This window comes from Phalacrocorax carbo, chromosome 6, assembly GCF_963921805.1.
Source record: "Phalacrocorax carbo chromosome 6, bPhaCar2.1, whole genome shotgun sequence".
Lineage (NCBI taxonomy): Eukaryota > Metazoa > Chordata > Aves > Suliformes > Phalacrocoracidae > Phalacrocorax > Phalacrocorax carbo.
Window position 1 is genome coordinate 21,457,157 of NC_087518.1, and position 17,210 is coordinate 21,474,366.

Genomic DNA, 17,210 nt, shown 5'->3' on the forward strand with positions numbered 1-17,210 from the left:
AACAACCTCCTCTAACATTAATCATCATATAAGATGTTCTGTGTCTGTAAGACTGCAGTATTTTTAATCCAAGTAGTATTTGTTTATCTTAAAACCAGTACAAAGAAAGCAAACAAGCCAAATAATGGTAATTTTAAACTAAGTTCAAACACTATATTCCAGTTAAGAGTGAGGAACAGTTTATTTCCCATTCAAGAACTGGAAGTGCTGTCACCCAAATGCATGCTGCCACGTTTGCAAGAGAAGCAGATCCCGTCCCTCAGAACTAGCATTTGAATGCCAAAACTTACAAATGTTATTTTCTTTTAATTTCTTCTTCTGCCTTTTTGTTGTTCAAAATTAAATATAATACCAGTGAAAAACTCCCCCACAGAAAGGCACAGACATTCTTATCTTCCCCTACATGAGGAACCCAGCAGTAGCACGGTAAAAATAAAGACAAATACCAAGCAAGGGCATCACCCCTTGAACACAACACAATAATCTTTAGCTAATGTTCTCTACAGTGTACAAAACTAAGATTCCAATATTCTGCTAAAAAGTGCTGATTTCAACTCCCTTGCTCTGCTGTAATGAACTACTTAAAGAACTAAATAGACTACTGATATATAAAGGCTTGATAGACAATTACCTTGAAATGTAGGAAGGTGCATCTACGATGTTTACGCCACTGAGCATAAGATGAAAAGCTTCTGAAAAACATTAAAAGATTTCCGTGTTCTTCAGTGCTACAAAAGAAAAACATATTGTTTAACCTAAACCATACTAGTCAGACGTACCAATTCTACAGCCTAAACTTTCCACCTTTCTCTTAAAGAATTTGTGACTAGCATTGTTCAAATTTGAAGTCAGGTATCATAACTCCTCAGGAAGGTAAGCAGCAATAAAGTTAGTCTTATGTGTAAAATGTGATAACTTGACAAACCGGTCACCTGTAAAATCTTAGTTTGACTTCATGCTTGTTTTCTAAATCAATTCCAAGATGTTGCATAGTAAAACTTTGACCTACAAAACTGGTAAGATTCAGCAAATTGCATCATTAAGCTTTGAATATTCACGAGATCTTTGTCTTATTCAACTAAATCTTTGCATGACACAGTATCTGCCCCTGCTCATGTGACATCTAGCTTTTCAAGATTAACCTTGAAATGTCAGTAAGCAAGAAGGCCTGTTCATTAGATCATACAGGGCATCTAAAAAAAAAAACAAAGAACTTTTGATACACAGTTAAATCTTGATTTATCTGCTATTAAGGAGAGAACAAGTCTTATGAGGAACAGCTGAGGGAATTGGGGTTGTTTAGTCTGGAGGAGGCTGAGGAGACACCTTATTGCTCTCTACAACTACCTGAAAGGACCTTGTAGCGAGGCGGGGGTCCGTCTCTTCTCCATAGTAATAAGCAATAGGACATGAGGTAATGGCCTCAAGCTGTGCGAGGGGAAGTTTATGTTGGACATTAGGAAAAACTTCTTCACCGAAAGGGTTGTCAAACATTGGAACAGGGTGCCCAGGGAAGTGGTTGAGTCTCCGTCCCTGGAGGTATTTAAAAGAAGGGTAGATGTGGTGCCTGAGGATATGGTTTAGTGGTGGACTTGGCAGTGATAGGTTAGCGGTTGGACTCGATGATCTGAAGGGTCTTTTCCAACCTTAACAATGCTATGATTCTATGATGATGATGATCTTGATAATTTAGGGAGTGGGACAGGATGGGGGAGAGAAATGCTAATAAATCTGTAACTGAGAAGTGGAGTGCAGAGATCTTAGTGCCAATCCCATTGTGAACAGAAATTAGTAAGCCTGGATGGAGCTAAACTGATTCTTGCAAAATGTCAGTCATGATTTAGCAGTTCAGCTGCACATGGATACATTATGGCTTCATTCATACAAATGATCCTACACATGCACTAATAAATAGTCTTGGAACCTGACATTCTGCAAAGAGCAGTGCAAACACACCTTTGCTGGACTTGCCAGAATGGATTTGGTAGAGCTTACAGTCTATCACATGAGACTAACATATTGGTGCTGTTCTGGCAAGGAAATCATTTAATTGTGATGTTATTGCAAATACTAGTTTTTCATCCATAGTGCCTCTGAAAACAGAAAGGTCAGCAGTAGTCATTTCACTCTCTGACACCTCTGAGGAATGTTCAATACAAGAGACAAAGCATAAGAGGAATAAAGAAAAGTTCTTAAAATTTGGCTTTGCCAGTTTCAGAGTAATTGAATAGCACCGAGTAAAAACGTATACATACAGTGATTCCATGCTTATTATACTAAGATTTTTTCATTTCCACTGACAAAAACAGGCAACAATACACAGTGCCAGCTGAACCTAAGAGATCACAATTCCAGGACCTTGGTGCTAAAGACAAGTTAAAAATAAAAGCAACACACAGAAGATATACAGATTTTGCATGTGGAACATAAGGAAGGTTATGTCCTCCAAGTACCTGTTTCACACACACAAAAGTTTAAATGATTTAACTTCAATATAATTTCAAAATTAAATATCCCCAGTGCCTGCAGAATCAGACAGACACTTCCACTCCCAAAGAAACAATAAATACTTTGAAAAATATGAAGTTACTACTGATGTAATTTCCAAAGTTCCAAACACTGCATGAAGCACAGAATCAAAGAAAGCTACATGGCTGACTAATTATCAGTTCTTGCAGATAGGGAAAAACACACTCAATTTTGAAAATAAAAGCTGTTCTTGATATGCAGAGGTGATTACTCTGATTGAACAGGATAGCAAAACAAAGTAATACTGACAAAAACCAGGACACTAACTTGGACTGAGAAATATGGCTGTTATTTTTCATCCATCTACAACATAGTAACAATTTTGCATGTAAGAGAAGTTGGCACACATCAAACACTGGGGCTGGTACCTTCCTTTATGTCATGAAATTTGATTTATAAAAGAAATTTGCTAGCAAAAAGTAAGCAATACACTTCAGTAATTAGTCCTAAAGTTACTTTCTTTCCTTATACATTTACTAGTTTGTCTTCCTAGCAAAACTGTGTTAGTTTGTATGTCAACTATGATATATACAAGCAAAACATTTTCAGTAGAACTACACCATTACATTCACTCTGAGACAGCCCAGGAAGGCAGGCAACAACAGCAGAAACGAAACCAAGGTACTGGAAGTCAATAATGTGCAAAAATCTGCCTTAGAACAGTTAGGATTACATCTCTATTCAAATGGTTCTATTCACTTAGGCGCCATCACAGTAGAAAGTTTGTAGAAATCAGGAACTGAATAGACCTTACCCTCTTTATTGTTAACAACAGAAGCAACAACCATTAAAGCATATATACAGCTTCTCAGTTCTAATCAAAAGAGGAAATAGTCCATCCACTGTTACAAGGGATAATTGTATTAAAGACAGATTAGAGAAAATAGGGGAGTGGTATTGGGGGGAGGAGAGAAGAGTTTGTCTTGGAGAGGTTTCTTTTAAAAGAAAAACACAATAGAAAAAAATATTTATTCTTCAAATTTCTAGTAATGTAAAGATGAGGATAGAGAAAGGAAAGGAGACAATATAAAATAACAGAAACTGCCAAATAGCCAACGATCCATCCAGCATTGTCAGAGGGAGGGAAGAGAAATGCTCACAAAGGGCGTACAGTTTATACTAAAGAAATGTGGCAAGAATGCGAAGAAAGCAAAATTCCACATAAGCTAAGTGTCAGAATACCTACAGCAACATGATTCTTTAATCATAAGGGGGAACAGTTTCATGTCATTGTTGATATGAAGCCACAGTCAAAGGAAGCAGACTATTAGCCATTGTCAAAACACACCTGGCAAGCACTGCTTTGAAAATACAAAGATTTATTTCAATTCCTAATACAGGATTTTACAAGTTTATAAAACCTGACCACGGAAGATACCTGACATACATTTGTGAATATTTCAGAAAGTTACAGAGGATCTAAATTCCACATGTAAATTTTAGTTTAAACATCCTTTCTGTTTGAAATTAGCTATTCTTCTTGGATTTGCAGAACAGCTGAGAGCAGAAACTCAAGACCATTAACAGAATGGTTGCAACAGTGTATTACCAAGTCACTTCAGCCATTCAAGGGAGAACTGTGCCTTGGGTCCAGCTCTATTTAATTAACATAGAGGAACAGCAACCCTTAACATGTTACACAAACATAAACTGGAAAGAACACCATGAAGTTCATTCAGATATTGAAAGTGTAAGAGAAAAGCCAAGCAAGTTTTATCCTAGCCTGGAAACAACAGCATCATTAAAGGAAGTTACCACAGTAGTCACACCTGCCAACAAAATCAGGCCAAGATGAAAAAAATGTTGGCAGCACATGTAAAAACTGAGTCCCTGGAAGGACACAGACACATACTGATTTACAATAGCTGACTAGCTCTATGTTCTGGACAGCTTTTAACCACAACTTGTAACTGTACATATAAAAATCTACACATACTATAATAAGAATCAAGACTTAGTAATGACTGCCTACATCCCACTGCCCAGTGAGCATGTTTCTACACATACTACAATATGCTTTGTAAATCTACACACATGGAAGAGGGTAACACAAAACTTTGTTACAGAACTACATACTTAAATTCTTTTTAAAAAGCTTGGCAATTTTGATGAGTATCCACTCTTATGCAATTTAAGAGTCTATCACAAGCCTTATGACTTTATTTTAGGATTATGTCTTTAGTTTGTTTATATTCTTTTCTTCTCAGATTCATCCTTAGGCAATAGATCAGATGAAAATTTTCAAGGCTAGATCACCAAGCAGAGAGAGAGAGTTTTGGATAACAAGTTCAAAGAACCAGTTTCAAATGTAAACGTTAGTCTGTGAATCATACCTGAGTATATGCTTTTCTAATGTACAGATATAGCACTGGCTAAGTTTAAGACAGAAAACTCGATTTGGTGTTTAGAAAGGGAGGGGGGAAATCTGTGTTGGCATAAGCAGACACATGTAATATACATAATTTTTTGTATTGGCAAGGAAGAAAGAGACTGCGTAAGAGCACCATTTCTGTTAGCTGTCTCACAGCACTTAAACTATCCATAAAGAATAATTCCTAATTAGCCTAAGTTGGCTTCAGTATTAGGAATTAGGCTAACTCCAACAAATGCTAAAATACCAAGAAAGCTGGATATAAAATAACAAGGTAGTAAGAGAGCACATGCTAAAATGTAAGCCTCTTTTTTTAAAGACTTTAGCATGACAAAATAGCACCAAATTTAAAGAAAAAAAAAATCCAGTAGGAGTAGAGAACACCCATCTCCAAATCCAACAGCCATGTAATAGAGAAGTTATCCAAGAGCAGCAACAAGCATATTCAGACAGAGAATAACTAAGTATCGGGTTAAAATCCCATGCTCTTCCTCTCACTTTTACAAAATAACATCAACCGAACACAGAAGTATATAAGAAACCTAACTCTTGTAGAAAATATTTAATCACAGAATCACAAGTTGGAAGGGACTTCAGGGATCATCTATAGTCCAACCTTTCTAGGAAGAGACCAGTCTAGACAAGATGGCCCAGCACCCTTGTCCAGACGACTCTTGAAGGTGTCCAATGTGGCTGAGTCAACCACTTCCCTGGGGAGATTATTCCAATGGTTCACTGTTCTCACTGTGAAAAATTTTCCTCTTGCATTCAATCTGAATGTCCCCAAAAGCACCTTGCATCCATTCCCCCTTGTCCTCTCCCTGTGACTCCTTGTACAAAGGGAGCCTCCATCTTCTTTGTAGCTGTGATTCTGTGTTTAATATAATACACATGTTTCACAAATCCTTTACTCTGACTTATAAATTCTAATTAGTGAGTAAAAAGTAGGATTAGTTTTCAAGCTGTCTGAAAGCTCCTCCTGTTTGATTAATTAATCTCTGCAATAGTTAACTAACCCAACAATTAATGGGCTATCAATTGAAAAAGAGACCGGCAACAAGATTTTTCATAGATGTTCTGGTCCTCAGCACTAATAAAGTATAACATAAGTGATAACTGGTACAAATAGGACTCAAGTAAAATCCAAAAATAGAAAATTAAATATAGTGATACCATTTGCATACATATTTTATTGTCACAACATATTTAAGGAATGGTACACATCTTTTAAATATAGGTGTTATACATTGCAGCAGTACCTCGTTGAAAATAAACCGCTGAATTTTGCTTCTTTTAAAAAGATGTTGCTTAAGTGTTCTAGCATTCCTCTGTTTGCTTCCAAAGCAAGATTGGCTTGAAAATTACAACTGAATGCCAAGTGTTTAACTCTGGTGCTATAAAGACCCTTTCCTGTCACGCATTATGAAAAACGAAGAAAAAAAAATTAGAAAGATGAGGCGAAAAAAATCCAGGCCAGCAGAGAAAACAGAACAGAGCTAGACAATGGATTTGGCAAGACTGGGCCAAGGAGGCAAAAGAAAGAAACAAACTGGTGGGGAGGCTGAAAAGAATGAACAATACAGACAGAGACCAGATTCAGCTGGTCAAGAATAGAGGGAGAGTGGAGGGAAGAGGTAGGAATCAAGATTCTAACAGCAGCTGGTGGACTGAAAAATAAAGGGCTAGTTGGGAAAAAAGACTGAAACTGAACATGAAAAGAGGGGGTTAAGACTTACAGTAAGAAACAAGAACTAGCTTAACAAGGCAATTGAGAAAACAAGCCATAAAGGGAGATCACATAATCAGATTAAGTCAATCTAACTGTGAGTTGCTGTCAGAACAGACACTGTCAACATCAGCCACACTCTAGCCACATATTTACTGCCTTAGATCAGCAGCAAACATTGTGGCATTGCAGGACAAGTCAAACAGAAACCATGAAATTTGAAGGGGTTGCATGGGGCAAGGTTGGGTTCCTCTCCCTCCCTCCAAATAACTTTTTCAACCAAATGACTACATTGAACTTATTTGCCATCTGGCTTCAAGAGTATATACATTGACACAAGGACAAAAGATGGTACATGCAAATAGAGGCTAAGGAAAAAGAGCTGCTTGCTTTATTGACAGCAAAGTCTTAATTCATCTTATATCATTCATGAAAAAAATTGTTTCCTTATGAATACTGGTGTAATGTGCAAAAGGACCAGGGCGTGAAAAGGCAGGGACAAGACTGCAGTGCTCAAGCCAGGATGAAACAGGGTTTGCCACTACTTCAACGCATTCCTTTCCAGTATGACTACTAAGTTCCAAGACACCACTGCTGTCAGAAAACACTCATGAAAAAAGAACAGGGTAATTTCCTCTTCTAAATTCTGCCTCTTGAGAGCAGTCAGCTACTGTTCTCATTTATACCACTAGCTTTAGTAGATTTATATGGAAATTCCAAAGCCTCTAAACGAAAAATTCAGCCCTCAGTACAGACTAATGAAGCCTGAGATAACTCAGTAGTTAGGTCTACAACCCCCAAAAATTAATAAATAATGTATTTGTTCTCAGAATAGTCTGCTAGTAAGTAGATTTCAGTGGAATACCACACACAAATAATTTGATAATTATTCATCCTGTGTGCCACAAGAAGTTGACATCCACCAGAAAATAATCAAAGTAGCATTCAGTCATATGCTTAAGTGTTAGTATGTATGTTTCCTTAAACCATAGTGCAAATACACTATTCCAAGTTTTTAAACTATATTCTGTTGATTTTAAAATACCAGTGAATGACATCCTGATGCAAAGAAGAGAAATGGAATGGTGAGCAGAGAATTGGAAACAGGCAAGTCCTGGAGAAAGGTCCTGGATGTACACTTCAGTCATTCCTCACCCACATTGCACATTTGCGGCTCACATACACATCCAAGTAACAGTTAATGTGTTGATTACATAAATTTAAATGCAATAGCTGAGATTACCATGTTACATCTTTCTCTGAACCAAAAAATTTCAAACAGCAAAACCACATTATAATCCAAAAACTGTTCCTGTTTAACATTAATTCATAATAGCCCTTTCAGGCCTTAAAAATTGTATGCATTTCATCTTCTCTTCAGAAGGATGCAAGCATGGCATCTAGGTGCAATCTAGATGCAATCATGGTGTCTAGGTTGGGCTAACAGTACATTACCAAATGAAGAAGCTGACCTGCCAGCAATTTACATGAAAACTCAGTATTGCATTTAGTATCAGATACCCCATACAATAACCTTCCTTAAACAAAAAACTTCACCTTACCTTGACACAAACTTGCTCAAATCTGAATCTTCTCCAAATTCCATTGCAATGCTGAGATCAGTAACAACAGCAGCCACATTATCTTTGTTCTAGATTGGAGAAGTAACAACTCCATATTTTAGAAATTTCTCAAGTGAGAAGAAAAGAGTCTATTTGCATATAAAATAGACAAAAATACACACAAATGCTTCTAAGTACTATAACCCTTAAAAGAGCATTTTTTTTTAACTACAGCTTGTATGTGTGGACATTTACTTCAACAATATCAGTATTATCCATACAACAAGGCTTTTGGAATAATACCTGAAGCAGTCAGCATAAAGAATATACATGTGTAAAGGAGGACTTATAAGAGGTTCATCTACTTCATCTCACATCACTTCCACTTAAGATTCTTCTCATTTTCCAACACAATCCCTAGCTTCCACATACACCAGAAAGCTCAAATATAAGGTTACATCTGAAAACCATAATAATGCTACCCTAAGTTAAAAAAAAATCTTGTTAGTTTCCTTTTATTTTTTATTTTAAAGCTACAGTTTTGCCTCAAATTCTTGTCCCTTTTTACAATAACTGTTCATGATAATAAAAATTAAATGTTTTCAAATGAAAATATCTAATAGCTTATAAAAAATGAGAATAGTTGTTAATATAGTACAAATGAAGCCACAATTTAATTCTCTTTTCTACACATTCTTGAACACAGAATAATAGGTTAGATAACATTGAATGAGAAGGCTTAAAATCACGTGGCTTGAAGACCATAGCAAATGCTTCACTTTATACTAGAGACTTTGTACTTTATTTTTCTTATACCCAGTCATGACAAGCAAATGGGAATGGCAACACAGAGGAAACTAAACAGACAAGCTGGAGCCAAATGCCAACATACAACAGCAATCCCTAGTAGTGGTTGGACAGAAGTACTGCTAACACTGATATATGCTTTTATTTTTACCCAGTATTATCCTGTAGGTTATTAACAATGACTTTGGGTATAATATTTGATTTGTAGTTTAGAATAATTGGTAGCAGTGAAATATCTTAGCAAGACAAGTATGTATCTTAGGTTGGAGCAAGGTGACCTACAAGGAATGTGACAAAAAACAGACATATGAGCTCAAGGACAAAAAGGAACTAAGGATGAAGACAGAGATAAGAGCATTGTTACCACTAAATTAGCATTTCTAAGGCCAAAGACTATCTGACATATGGAAGGCCAGAAAGCGAACAACCACCAAGCTAGATAAGACCAATACTATGGTTTGGCAGATTAACAAGAAAAAGGTGAAAGGATGAAGTGAGGAGGACTATTGGCCTTCCTCCCCTCGACCACCAGAGAAGAATCCCCCAGGATCAACAGAGTCTGCGCAAAAAGGAGGGATTGTATGTTAATAAGTCCTCGGAAGTCTCCACCTTTTACTTTACATATGTACATCCCCTTCGTGATTATGTATTTGTACGTGTATTTAAGTCCTGCCAGTGAGTTTTCAGGTATGCATGTTAGGAGAAGCGATCCCCCGTGCATCCGGCGCTGTGAATAAAGAATGCCTGCCTTTTAACACTACTTTGCTGTTACGAGGTTTATTGCCAATTTCAGCAACAACACTGCCATCAGTAAAGATGGAAAAAGCAAACCAAGAAACTACAAAGTTTAGTTGATTGTGTAAGAAACAACAGGAAAAATAATTTTAAGTTTAGAGCAAAAGATTCAACACGTGCATGGAGTTGTAGAGAAGCTCCTTGTTGTCATAAGCTAACATGCTACCTTCTAAAGAAACTAGTTTTCCGGTAAGCAGGTTATTAACATATGCCAAGATACCATCTTGGGGTCAAATAAAAAGATTTAAAAGGAAAGCTCTTGAGAAGAAAGCAACTCTTATTTGAATGATTGCTTTCTCAAGCTTTCTCAAGACTTGTTTTGGCAGACTTCCAAGCTAATTGTACACATGCTCTCCTAAGGATAGTAAGAGGGGAAAATAGACAAATTACACAATGCTTTTGCATTAACCTGCTTTCTTCATCCACATTTTGCCCTTTGTAAGCATCCACCTATGCACAATGGTGAACAGACAGGAGCATCTTCGCTTGCGCCCAAAGCTGGTGAAACGCTAGTCAGCTTGGGAACGTGAACTATACACTAGCCTGACGCTGTGCCAAAACTAAAGAACCAGCTAAGATACAGAGTATGTCAGGCAGTGAGTGACAAATACTACAGTAATATAAACAACCTCAACCATTCAAAGCTAGTCAGAATGAAATCAGATCTGCCTACCCCTCTTTTGTACAACAGTATCCTGGAATACAGCTTTCAACATGAATGACATTTAATGTTTTAAGATCAAATTGGAGATCATTACAAGAACAATTTGTTACTGTGTATTAACAGGTTTGATTTAAGGTACTGTGGAGCTAACTATGTCGTAACTTTACTCAATTAAAACAGCTAGACTTAGTATGAAAAAAAAATTCTCTATCTTCTGCTGCATACCAATGTGTTTGTTATCTACTGAGCATTTCCCCAAAACAGCTACTGTCTTTTATTCTCAAGATGGTTGAAACTAGTTGCAACTCTACGCTGCCTTGCCCATGGTGATTCTCAGTACAGGTTATTTTGAATTTAACCATGAATGCCGTATCTTAGAAAATAGGCATCTTCATTTTTACATGCAAAAAGCCAGTGGCATAAAAAAGTTAAAGCTAAATTTCCAGGCCTTAGTCTGGCCTGAAGACACAACTTTCCTGAGGGCTATAGAGGCAGACTCATGCACCCACAGAGGAACTACCAACTTCACCACAGGATTACCCGCACAGCATACAAAGTCTCTGGCAAAACCAAGATAACGTGCCACTACTTTTACACCACAGAAATAGCCAGCTAGAACTAGGCAAAATGTCAGAATTTGACTGTTAACAGTCCTGTCAGGAGACATGCTTTTTCATTATAAAGAAATGGAAGAGAATAATTTTTTCATCATATAAATTACAAAACTTTATATCTCAAAAATATACTCCTTAAGCTTCAATTTTAGATTTTTGAACTAATTCTCTCAAAATCTGACTTAAGCAGTTCTAACAAAAGGAAATAGAACTGTACATAATGGTTTTATATTACAACTCTAACCAAACCATTACATTATGATTTTTACAACAGCTATAAAACATTAATATTTAAGGAAATGCAAAATATTTAATTACAGTCAACTTCATATACAATCACAAAAACTGAGTAAAGGAACAGAAATCAGTCTGTGTTTGAAACAGTGAGTGTACTTCTTGACTTGGGTATGTAACACAAAAAACACTAAACCTGTATATTATGGCACAATTAAAAACTGCTCTTCACTGGTGTCTGTTTAACTAATTCACTAACTAATTCACTATTTTCCACAACATCCAACAATCCACACCACACAAATGTATAAGATACTGGCAATTTAAATTTTATTAACTTACGGCAAACTGATACATTGTCTGCACTGCATATTAAACTAAGTTACAGGTGCCATGTACTTTTATTTTTTAAATTATTTTATAAAAAAGAACTCAAAATTATATATTTGTCAACTGAAGTGTTTTTTTAAAAAATATTTACACTTGGTATTCTACATATTACTCTAGTGTATCTCAGCAACAGTGCAATAGAAGTGTGAGGCATTACGTGGACGAGCGCTGCCATCTAGTGGTGTAATGGATTTAACCATCACCAATGCCGCTATAAACTAATTTAACATCCAGTTACTCATCCGAGCTCCACTGAGACTAAAAGATGTCATCATTCTGCAGGAGCTTGTGGGTGAGAAAAAAAATTAATCCAGCCAAGTGGCATGATTGATGCATGTTATTTCCATGATCAACGTTAAATGTACTTTTATAAAAGCAAATGACAATGATATCACTAGGACAAGTTTCAAGTTATACATGGACTTAGGAGGTTACAGAATAACCTCATTCAGTTGAACTCCTGCAGTTTTGCATTTGCAATCCACATGTGACTATCTAAATACTCATTTCCTAAATTCATAATATGTATTTTCTTATGTAAAGATGTCCTTCCTAACCCTAGCAAGGCATTTTTAGTACTATCAGGTCCCATCACATTCAATTTTAAAACAATACCTCAGCTGAGATGAAGATCAAGTTTTCTTGAGAAGGAAATTTTCTGATGCCAAAAACATTATTACAAATTGGGGTAGCAGCTGCTTTCCACTTATCATTTTGAATCCTGTGTTAAGAATAGATTCTTACGAAAGAGCTTCCTTGCAAAAAATCTGTAGTCATTAGTGTAACTTCTGCACAGTCCCATGATGTAATGGCTAGTCAACTAGCCAAGCAAACAGAACATAGGCAAAGCAAAAAAAAAAAAAGAGTTAAAAAACCCAACCAATTGTTCAAATTTAAATTTGTAGTGTTTTAGCTTCAGTTCAGAATTTTCCAGTCTCCAGAAAGATATCTGACTATAGGAGATAACACGATAAAAATTTCATGACTGAATGTTGAGCCTGACCTTCAGAACTATTTTGCTCAGATGCACATGGAATTCAAAAGTTGGGTCCAGCTGGTACAGAGCAAAACCAACCCACTGAGGCTTAGATTAAAGAAACTCAGGCAATCAAAATGACAAAACACCAATTGAAGGTTTCACTTGGAAAAGGAAGTATTGACATTTGTCCATTTGAAATTTTTTTTGTTTGCTTGGTTGGTTTTTTTCTTTAAGCATACATTGATCCTTACCTGCATTTCAAGAAGCTGGAATTCCAATTGAAAAGACAGGGAGTGGCAATTCCCTGACAGTCTGTGCTTCCGCACTGTTCTGTTTCTAGCTGTTATAAAATAAAATTAAGAAAATACTCGATTGTAATTTTATTCAACAATTACTGTATTTCTTCCATTACTCATATTTGTAGTACCAACTGATACCATCCATCATATAAAGAAAGAAGTCAAGTTAAACATACTAAAAAAAATCCAAACAACTACTTGTTTTTCACTTTCCCACTATGCAAAGTACTGTATTTACTCAGAAAATATTTGTCACTAAATTCTGTTGTATTTCAAAATAATTATTTCTGCTAACACCAAAAGTAGAATTACCACATGCATTTGCAAGTGTAATGAACTGAAACAGTATGCTTAGTATAGCACCAAAGGGCACAAAAATGCTTACTTTTTTCCACTGTTTTCTTGGAATGACTTGTGAACTGAATACCAGTAAATTTCATTAAAAATGAGAGATCTGTCTCTAGACTTTCAAGTAGAGCTTTCAGGTTTGATGAAGATTCATGTCCTTCGGATTCTCCCAGAAATTCTCTTTGGAATGATTTTCTAGAATGGGAAAGAAAAACTAAATAAAATCAAAAGGGAAAAAGACCCAAACATACAGTACAGTAATATCATTAAATAAAAGGCATTTGTAATGTGATCTGATGATTTTCAGACCAAGATCAGTTTCCAATGAGTGAAATTTCAGTTGGATCATACTACTAGGAACACTAAGCTATTCTAACTTACATAAATACTTTATGTTCACTGCCAGGTAGACACAGCCTTTATTATAAATCTTGAGATGCAAATAGCCATTTTGAGGAACGTACAACAAATATGAGCTGTGATGCCTTTACTCATCTAAACTTATTTTATCTACAGAGTATAAATTTACTATAGAATATCAGTTAAATAATGGAAATAAAAAGCCCTAACATGGCACTTCTTGAGCAAATGACTAGGCACACCTGTAAGTGTCCCCAAGCCCCCCCCTTTTAATTTTTTTTCCCTTTTGCTGTTTTAAAGTAAACATACACTGAACTGTTTCACAGTGCATAACAGAAAACACAGCATTTCCAGTCAACAGCTTTGCAGGGACCACACAGTAACAGACCTGAAATCATGCTCTGATCACTACGACTGCCTTTAAAAAACAAACAAAATCCTAAAACCCCACAAACTACCAACAGAAGGCAGTAAAAAAGAGGTTAACTATAAATTTTTTGTAAGCTTTTACCATATATATACCCACATCCAAAACAAGATCAGCACTGTAAAAATAACATATGGGAAGTCCTAACATAGAGGAAAAAGCAAACAAGTTTGACAAAGAAACACTATTAATCCAAGATGTGAAAAAGCCCTACATTGACATCAATATCTCCTTGTCAGAAAAAAAGGTGGTTTCTTGTTGGCTATCTTCATACTTCTCAGCCAATAGTGTAATTTCTTCTTCCAGTGACTGGATTTCATCTTCATAAACTTGAAAAATGCTGTTGTCCATTTCTCAGAATCAATGTTGCTAGATAAAACAATAAGTATATTTCTTAGGCCAAATTCTTAAAAAATATCAATTTTCAAAATATATTATCTATATCCAAGGAACTAATTTAAGAAATGCAAACATAACATTAGGCAATTGTTTCTCTGATCCCTCCACTTAAAATGAGACAGCTCTATTATATTTCATGACTTTTGAAAACAGAATTGGTACATACAATTTTTAAACATCCCAGGTAGCTTTGACAAGTATAATAATTATGCTTCCATAAAGACTTCCAGAGTATCAAATGCTCCTGTTTGCTATGGAAGTTTAAACTAACATATAAACCTTGATCCTCAGCAACCAGATTTGACAGGAATTCTGTCACCAGCTTGAAAACAGAATTAAGCTTCCAGTAAAACTCTGCTGTTAATACTACAGTACTCCGTCATCAATGTAACTCCTACGTAAGCCCCAGAAAGCGCATGTAGAAAGACACTGGTCTGCAAGTAAACATTGCAAGAGCAGAAAAGTCACTTTTCATAATTCTGAATGTAACAAAGCTTCCTAAGAAATATGGTAACTCTGCTAAAAGCAACATGAACAGGAAAGATTCTACTTCCCGTGAATGCAGGAAGCTACTAGATATCAGCAAGAATGTGACAGAAAATAAGTTTCTGGCTTTACGTAAGAGAAAAAGGTTGAAATTTCAAAATAACAATTTTGAAAAAAAACTGGGTTTTTTGCATTAGTTCCTCAAAGACTTCATTCACTGAGTCCAAATGTAATTATTAAACCAATTTTAAAATCACTGCATAGCCTCCAAAAACATAAGTTAAATCAGGAATCTAACATAGTCAAAGGCTTTTTTTAAGAATGTTTTTCACTAATCATTATTTCATCCAGGAGCATATCCAGCTGTTTTACATTTGCTGTAATAGAACAAGCTGTTCTACTGAATCCAGCTTTGACAAATTCACCTAACAATCCACTTGATTAAATGAAGCAGACCTGTTCCTACTAACACAACACACGACCTGTTCCTACTAACACAACACACGACCTGTTCCTACTAACACAACACACGACCTGTTCCTACTAACACAACACACGACCTGTTCCTACTAACACAACACACGACCTGTTCCTACTAACACAACACACAACAATCTGCCTTTCAAGTAAACAGCAAGAAACACAACCATGTTTCACAAATAATTCAAAATAAACACACATCAATTTTAAGAAAAAAAAAAAATCTGACATTCAGCCTAGACATGACACATTCAAATGACTGTGGAGAACGTTATGCAGCTCAATAGTAATGTACTAATACTTTCAACTAGGAAAAAGAAATAAATCTAGTTTTATGTGTTTCTTAATAACCCCCTACTGTATTTGCAAGATTCACACTAACATGGTTCAATAAAAAGGGATGAGGGGAAATAGAATTTTGTTGGTTTATTTCATAGAAAACAGCATTTGAGTAACTTATATAAGAAAATTACATTCAAAACATGTTTTGCACTAAAAACTTATTTAGTGAATAAAGAATGTATGTGTAAATAGAGAATTGCTAAGATTGTTCCTAGTCGTGATCTCCTCCGAAATTTTAAAGTAATCATATGCAATGTAGAACAAAACACAAGATCAGTGGGGACAAGAAATAAGTTCTCCAACTTTTAATGCATCCTATTAGTTTGGGGTTTTTTTTAACTATATACATTGAACAAAGTTTTGGTATAATAAAGACTACGTTGGGAAAAAGAAAAACATTACAGTAGCTAGAACTTTACCCTAGGTTGTTAGCTAATTCCTCTTTTAACAGGTGGCTTTTTTGAAAACAGTAACAGAACAAACACACTGCCTACAGCTATTTTAACTCAAGTGATTTTACTAGACTGCAGAAGACCCAAAAACTAGTTATACCTTCAAAGAGGATCATATCCAGAAAAAAAAGTAAATATATTTAATTAAATAAAATATAAGTTTAACGACAATCACTTTCCCTTACCCTACGCGTATACACACATATATATCTATTTGTGCGTTTACAGTAAATATTTCACATTTCTACATACCTGCCCCGCACGCACCCGTAAGCGTTTGCTTTTATGTTGCCACAGGACGTCCTGGGAAGAACATGCAAGAGCTCGTGAGAAAGGAGCTGGCGGAGTTCTGTGCTTCGCTGCCTCGCTTCTGGCCTTCAGATCCCACAGGGTAGCGGCTGAGACACGGGACGCGCCAGCCGAGCCGGCGCTCTCCCGGCCCACCCCAATGGACGGGTTGCGACTCCCAGGTGCCGGAGACGGTGCCAGAGGCCGCCCCAGAGGCGTGAGCGGCGGCGGTAGGAGCGCCCGAGAGGAGCCGGCAGCCCCCGGAGCCCCGCCGAACTGAGAGGAGCCCCAGCCCAAGCACTGCGAAGAGCAACTCACACCTCCCACCCAGCCACCGCGCGAGCCCCGCACCTTCAAACTGCGCGCGCCTAACCGACCCGCCGCGGATCCCGGCGCTACCACATCTGCTCCCCGAGCAGGGGGCACCGACCGCGCCTCTACTCCCCCTCGGGAAAAAACAGAGACACCTGAAGGGTGGCTATGGAGACCATTACTCCAGATAAACAGCGAAAGCATTATCTTAACAGCTATTTCCTTTTCTTTTTTTGCTCATGTCTTGAGGAAATTCCCCCTCTTTCCTAGTTAGCTATGCCCAAACCGTCAGCGGACGTAAGACCCAATCTGTGTGTTCCTATCACAGTTAACCGGTCGGAAACAG

General features: G+C 36.7%; 1 protein-coding gene across 9 annotated transcripts in view; it reads right to left on the minus strand.

Annotated features, from left to right (window-relative positions):
* Positions 1-16,949, minus strand: part of CENPP (centromere protein P) — a 169,264-nt gene extending 152,315 nt beyond the window's left edge. For 5 of the 9 annotated variants that reach the window (XR_010373353.1, XR_010373354.1, XM_064454225.1 and 2 more), the window contains exons 1-6: positions 16,532-16,938; positions 14,320-14,474; positions 13,356-13,513; positions 12,923-13,011; positions 8,189-8,277; positions 632-728 (exon numbers count right to left, since the gene is read on the minus strand). Coding sequence is in view for 7 of the 9 variants with exons in the window: in XM_064454225.1 (XP_064310295.1) it covers positions 632-728; positions 8,189-8,277; positions 12,923-13,011; positions 13,356-13,513; positions 14,320-14,456 (570 nt within the window). In the remaining 2 variants the exon portion in view is untranslated. Of the gene's footprint in view, positions 1-631; positions 729-8,188; positions 8,278-12,922; positions 13,012-13,355; positions 13,514-14,319; positions 14,475-16,531 lie in introns of all 9 variants that reach the window. The other 4 variants (XM_064454227.1, XM_064454228.1, XM_064454226.1 and 1 more) reach the window with 3 other exon arrangements.
* Positions 16,950-17,210: the final 261 nt, after the last annotated feature.